Source organism: Frankliniella occidentalis, unplaced genomic scaffold (genome assembly GCF_000697945.3).
Source record: "Frankliniella occidentalis isolate FOCC.00 unplaced genomic scaffold, Focc_3.1 Scaffold279, whole genome shotgun sequence".
NCBI classification, from domain to species: domain Eukaryota; kingdom Metazoa; phylum Arthropoda; class Insecta; order Thysanoptera; family Thripidae; genus Frankliniella; species Frankliniella occidentalis.
This window is the reverse complement of record NW_026267405.1, coordinates 280,035-286,657: the sequence shown is the minus strand read 5'-3', so window position 1 is coordinate 286,657 and position 6,623 is coordinate 280,035. Positions and strand designations below refer to the sequence as shown.

Here is a 6,623-nt window from a genome sequence, read left to right as displayed (position 1 = left end):
CCCCCCCCCCCTCCCCTCGTGAGTGTTACTCACACCCGATGCAGCACCACATACAACTACCTCTGTGTATGCCGCCATACGGAGGGGTCGTACGACCGAACGTCACGCGAGGAAACCGCGCCAGAGCTAGCCTCCTAATCGAGTCCAAGCTTGTGACTGCCTGCCTGTGTGCTGGGTGGGGAATCGGTAGGAACGCTCGTATATATTCTACGATAAGGATGTGACAAATATTATGGTCTGTATATACACTGGCTATCAATCATGCAGAAGTTAATTGTTAGTACCTTGCCAGGAAACACCCGTACTTTGCTATGGCACACCCGTGGTCCAACCTTGCTATAAACCAACGAGACGTACGTCAGCGTAAGTCGACGATGGTTTTGAAGGACAATAGTTTCCCGTGTCTCCTATGGACCCTTCCTCCTTGAATTGGGCTACGCCTCGAGCAATCATGTGTTTCACAGTCAATCTGCCGGCCCTTCCTGCCCCGCAGTAACAATTATGCAGGCCTGTCTCGGGGGGTGGCGCCAAATGCGAAGAAAGCTGCGGCGAGACCAAGGCCGGCCCGGCCCCGGCCTGCAATTTGCCAGGCCGCGCTCGCTTTAATTCTTGAGGGGCCGTTAACTGGGAGGCCGCTGCATTACTTGCCCTGGCCTGGCGGTGGAGGGTAGTCTCGGTGCCACCAAGAATGCCGCCGCCGCTGTCGATGGTTTTAGCGGCGCGCTCTATGTGCAGCAGCCGTCATTTCAAACACTAGACGGAAGCCAGACGAGACACGCTCGTACAAAGTTACATACACGCTGAAAAAATCGAGCTGTTGCTTATTATTTTTTTTCTTTTTTTAGCACTCTAGTCAAGTAAACTTTTAGAGAAAAATAAACTTCAAACCGTAGGTACATTTGTTAAGAGCATCTGGTGACTCCGGGCATACCGAACGTTTGAGGCGTGCTTTCATTCACACACCAGGACATACAAGCGCCCTTAGTTTACCGTCATGCTAGCCATGTTCTTTGATGAATCGCTGCGCACTGCGGGTTCTTCTATAATCTTTGTATGCAATGGGAATCCGCGCCAAATGGTTGAGTTAATTACTTTTTCATGTTTTTTTTAAACAGTTGTCTTTTACAGAATGGACGAAATAGAATTTTAAACTGTCGAAGCTATTGCAAATCTTGCGGAATTTTTTAAAGCGAAACGTAAGGGTTGCGTAACTCCCTGTAAATGTCTTCCAAACGAATCAGTGCATCTTCCCAGAGTGGCGTGATACTGTGTGCGTGTATCTGCACACGGCACTTCCCCCGATAACGTCACACCTGGTGGTGGTGGCAGCGGCGGTGTGCCCGGGCCCTTAGAGTATCGATTGGAGTTCCCTGATCTATGTCCCCTGGCGCTGGCCCGCAGCCGATCCCGACCGCTGGGCGCCGCTGGGTGCCAGGCGCTAACCCAGAAACCCAATTCCCATGCATGCGAACCTTGCATGTTCCTGGCCATAACCCCACCCCGCAGTCCCGCACCCCCGCAGGGCCCTACGCTGCTTGGCGCTGATTCCACTGCGTTATTGTGAATCTCGTGACTCACAACACGTGATAACACCATAAACGTCGTGAAACGTGGGGCTCGATGATCTCACTGTGGTATCAGAGAGAACTTTTAGTTTTCCTAGTTACACATTAATAAGGTCAGGTCACGAGAACGGAGTGCAAAGTATACAAAATGTGAACTTAACGCACAGTCTTGTAGACGGATCTGTTACCCCTTCTGGAACACATTTCCGTCCACATGTGTTTGTAGGTATTGTAATAGAACACTTCATACACCCTTTTCCAGAGTATTCCTTAAAGTGTCTTTCTATTCGGGAATTCACAATTTTTTCCTTAGAGAAGTAATAAAAGAGAAACAACGAAATTTCTTCAACCTTCTGACATCGACAAATGCTCGTTTTGGAGTACATACGCACCCTCTAATGATCTCTTTTCCCCGCGCCTTTCTATTTTCTTTTTGCATCTTCTCGTCGCGTGTTACGCGTGTGGCGGCGGTTCAGCGTGGTGCTTACCGGAAAACAATATCAGTATGAAAATAGAAAAGCTGCACGAATATGCGGTCGCGCGGATTGTTTTCCTCTGCCTTCTCTTCCTCTTTTCCTTTCCATCATATAATTTTTTTCCATTCTTATTTCCTCTTGCCAGCCTCCCACCCTTTCCTTCCTTCCTTCCTTCCTTCCTTCCTTCCTTCCTTCCTTCCTTCCTTCCTTCCTTCCTTCCTTCCTCCTTTCCGGCTCCTTTCCTAGTCCACCCGCCCTCGCCCGCTCCCGTAACACGTTCGAAGACACATTATCGTTTTGCGGCGCGCAGCGGAGCGCATCGAGACAAGAAGCAGCGGCACGCCAGAAACCGAGCGGCTCGGAAAATCGTCGTCCATATGCGTGCGCCTCGTGGTGCGGCGGGGTGTGGCGGATGCGCGGGGGTGCGGAGTGTGGAGCAGACCCGCCGCGATCACTTTGATTTCTTCGTCTCTTTGCGACGCGCAGTTGTCCTGCTTGGTTTTCTGCTCATATCACGCGCAAGTCGTTCCATCTTTTATCTGCATCCGAACGGGCTGTGGCAGGCTCAATGTACTTTCGGATTTAATATATTTTGGAAGAAAAATATTCCGCAGCCAACAAGGCGATTTTTGTTTTGTGTTGGGCTACCGTTATTGTATTCCATACGACACAGGGGGGCGACCCTTGTTCAGGAGAGGGTGGCCTAGGCCTTCCTTCGGCGGTGGGGCACCGAGGAGGACCCCCGGGGACTCTGGCCCGGAGGTCATCAGGAGGCCAGGCCAGAGGGACCCACACCCAGCAGCCTGGCCGGGGTGGAATTAGCGATGGAAAGTGCCGGGTCTAGGGCGGAGGGCGGAGTGGGGCAAGAAGTGGCCGCCGGCCCAGTCGTCACGACGACCCGGCTGGATATTTACTGTATACAGCATCGGCAGTATGCGTGCATAGCGAACACCCATGAACTGCTGCCATCTCTCTTGTGCCAGAAACAGTGAGATATTTCGCAGAATGAGGGAATCACCGTGGAGGGAACTGACTGAACGCTTATGCATTTTTTTAGCTGTTGATGCAATTATAGAATCAACCATAAGATAAATTACTGCTCAATTAACAAAGTATATTTGTAGTAAGAAACAATATAACGTAAGAGTTGCTGCCGCGAATATATCCGGCTGCACTGCGACCTCGATGTGGTTGTCAGCGCCACCAAGATCTGCACCGTCGGCGGCTCCAGCCAGGCTCACGCCCAGCACTTCATCGAAACGTCCGCCACAACGCGAAGGACATCAGCACCTCCAGCGATGGCGGCGCAGATCGGGAAGGTGATGAAGAACGGGAACGAGGTGTCTAGCTTCGATTGTTCAACGCAAATGTATGCCAAGTATGGCAAGTCACGGAAGAACGTTAGAATCATTCGTAAGACGCAGAACATTCGTTCAGGAGCCGCTGTAAGGAAAGGGAATGTATAAAATTCAGTTCAGTGTTTTTACATACCTTCTAAACGTTGAAGCGCTGAGAAGTGCATCTTACCTAAACTGTTGGTTGCCTCAGTCTCCGCCAGGGCAGCAGCAGGGCCATCAGGGCCAGCAGGGCCCGCCTTGAAAACAGTGCACGCATTTGATAACAATGTGATGTGATTGCATAGCATTTGGCCCCATCGTTTAGTTCTTTAGCTCAACGATGCCGTGAAAGGATTTCATCTCACGGAACTGGGCTTTCGTATCATCTAACTTTACGCTAGGCACCATGTCCGCAACTAAAATGTTACGTAAACGATGGAGATGCGGGCGTCCAACTCAAGCTCGATCTCCAACTTTTATGAGTTCAAATGATAGATCTTAGTCCTTCGGTCTTTCCTCACCTGACTAAACTGAAGCGCTGCCAAAAGCAGACAGGCCAGCAGGGTAGTCTTCATTATTGCCTTCATGGTGGCTCGGACGACTTGAGTGTGTGGCTGCGATTGGAAAGACTGTGTATTTATTGTTAGTCCTGCTGCTTGAGGTACCAGTCCACAGTATAACTTATCGTAGAACTGACCGCATCACCTGAGTTAATCAAGCTCACGCGAGGGTCTAAGAGATCAACAGCTTATCATTACATCGATTAAAATCGGCAAGGGTTCCGGGGAATTGAGGACAAGAGGAGCACATCCAGCAGCTATCGTCGCCTGCCCACCCTTCAGTTTGTATGGCCAGTTTCTTCAAGTGTGTGCGGCAATATAATAGCTCTTGACAGCTATCACCGCCCCCGCACACTCAACTTTTTGTGGTCAGTTTTTAAAGTGTGTGGTGTAATGGCTTTTGTCGGCGGTCCTGCTAGAGGTCCTGACAACTTATCTTGACCGAAGGATTTCAGTCCGCACCAGAAGTGCAGTCCTACCCGAGCCGAGCTGCAGCCCATGTGGCCCGGGCCGACCTGCCTGAGCGGCGGGGGCGGCCTATTGTCGGCCCGGATAGGGTCGGTGCGATTCCTGAGCGGCCTGTATTTCTTTTGTTCTCCGGGTGCGAGCTCGAAGGCCTCTTCGGTCAAGATAAGTTGTCAGGACCTCTATCATCCCGTAGTAGTAAATCTCTTCTGATCTCATGTGTTAACAAATGTACTCATATGTTCTGATAGTGTACTTATCCCCGTGCGTCCCCGTGCGTATTGTTTTCATCTTTGTGATGTGCTCGTCCTGCATTTACCCTGTACTCATCTGTATCATTGTATGTCGCTAAACCAGCCTCACTGTACGCATGAGTACACGCTGATTACGAAGGAACACATTGAATGGGAAACAAGTTAGGCCTGCTGTTCCGCCAAACCAAGTTGCCAGCTCTGCTTCGCTCCACTGGCATCGTGGTTCAGCGGGGAGCGGGCCTGAAGACTATACCCTAAAGAAAATAAATTTACTCGCTGGCATACTCTGAAATGACTCCGAACGCGAATACAACAACAACAAAAAACAAAAACGAAATGTATGAGAGTTGGAGTTACTCCCTTTTGATGTGTACACATGATTCCCGAAATCCTTGATTCCCAGTGATTCCCGTCCACTTATGTTCATTTCTTAGGTTTTCTAGTGGCGGAAAACGCTTATTTTGACTAATTTGAACGAGTTCCACTAAAGTTCCGCTTATTTTAAGTGATTTCTGTTGATTTTGATTAAATTTTATCCTGACAATTCCCAGGCAGTTGTACACATGATTCCCGGAGTTATTGCCCCCTCGGTTAATGATATGCCACCATTAAATAAGACCACTCTTCTGGTTTGAAGAACATTTTGAACCAATGGTTTTATTAAGGCATACTAAGCCATTAGTGCTAAGACATACCAAGACAATGTGTGCCCAAACGGTGTACGCGTGGAGGTCCGGTTACACAAAATTCGATCTGCGGCGGTCCGGTTGCGGAACTATCATCAGCCATAGTTGCCATAAATATGCATAATTAATTATTGAGAAATTTTATACAGAGTTAAGCATGAATTAGTGTATAATAATGTGGCTTCCTATAATTCTGAATGTTTTGCACAGCAAAATGCATAAGGGTTTCGCGTGAAATGTGTTAAAAAAAAATGAGTCAAGAAATCTCAAAACGAAATCAAACAAGCGCAGATATTTTCAATTGTGTCTTTCGTAAATTTACATAAATGGTTTCCTTTCGCGACGACATTGGGCGGTGCGCGCGCCGCGAGGTGCGATCGCCTTCGCCTCGACCTACGCACTTTACACGTCGCGTGGCGTGGCGCGGCGGGGCGGGGCGTGGGTGATAGCCGCCGGCGCCGCGCCTTTTCTGTTTGCTAGGCGCAATAAAAGTGAAATGGGTCCACTTCACCTCTATTGATTCGTTTGCGCAGTGAAAACGTGTCGACACCCCCGCCCCGTCCTATGTGTGTGTGTGTGTAGTATATGTGTGCGAGCGCGTCTATCCGCCCTCTCTTTGTCACTTTTCTCCCCATATCTCCGTCTCCTCGCAGTGCGTCCCTTCTGATATCTGATACCTAAGGTGGTTGTGCATTGTGCAGCCAACGTTGGCGGATTCCCTTGTACATTGCTGGTTCACATTCAGTAATAGACGGGTGACATAGGGTGACCCCCCCCCCCCCTCCTCTCACCTCGCTACACCTCTTTCTCTGCTACGGAGTCAGTTGACCGGCCTCAAGCCTTGTGAGGAGCCCGCTGGTCGGCACAGTGACGCAAAAGCAAACAGTCTTACGACAGCAAAGCGTGTCAATAACTGAGCCACAGAGGGAGGGGGCTAATGGCTGGGACCACTTAACTTTACTCTGCAATGAGCCTCATACCAGCCCGAATCCTGCGGCTCGCCGGCTGAGCGCGGTCCTTCCCCTGGGCCCTCTTGTGACATGACGGCCATGCGTGGCCAAACCGCAGTGCAGAGAGAGAGAGAGAGAGAGAGAGAGAGAGAGAGCATACATCGCATCGCGGTGCACTGGGCCGAGCAGGCATGCGACCACTGGCCGCACCGCACAGCGATGCCGTGTGAATGACGCAACGGGCATGACCGCATGGGCCTCGCTGTACCCCGTCCCACCTCGCCCCGCTCCGCCTCGCCCCATCTCACCACGCCCCGCCCCACCACGCCC

General features: G+C 50.5%; 2 protein-coding genes across 2 annotated transcripts in view; one reads left to right on the top strand and one right to left on the bottom strand.

Annotated features, from left to right (window-relative positions):
- LOC127750881 (la-related protein Larp4B-like) overlaps window positions 1-6,623 on the top strand; it is a 173,513-nt gene that overhangs the window by 33,615 nt on the left and 133,275 nt on the right. The window lies entirely within an intron of this gene.
- Window positions 3,242-4,062, bottom strand: LOC113206162 (uncharacterized). The gene is made up of 3 exons (XM_026422104.2): window positions 3,900-4,062; window positions 3,569-3,635; window positions 3,242-3,484 (listed from the first exon to the last, which is right to left on the bottom strand). Exons 1-3 carry the CDS (start codon window positions 3,963-3,965, stop codon window positions 3,279-3,281), a joined length of 339 nt encoding a protein of 112 aa, XP_026277889.1. The 5' UTR covers window positions 3,966-4,062; the 3' UTR covers window positions 3,242-3,278.

Coding starts and splice junctions, on each gene's coding strand:
- LOC113206162 (XM_026422104.2), bottom strand. CDS start 3,965: ATGAAGGCAATAATGAAGACTACCCTGCTGGCCTGTCTGCTTTTGGCA. Junction 3,636..3,899: donor CAGCGCTTCAGTTTAGTCAG/GTGAGGAAAGAC, acceptor ACTGTTTTCAAG/GCGGGCCCTGCTGGCCCTGA. Junction 3,485..3,568: donor TGAGGCAACCAACAGTTTAG/GTAAGATGCACT, acceptor CTTTCCTTACAG/CGGCTCCTGAACGAATGTTC.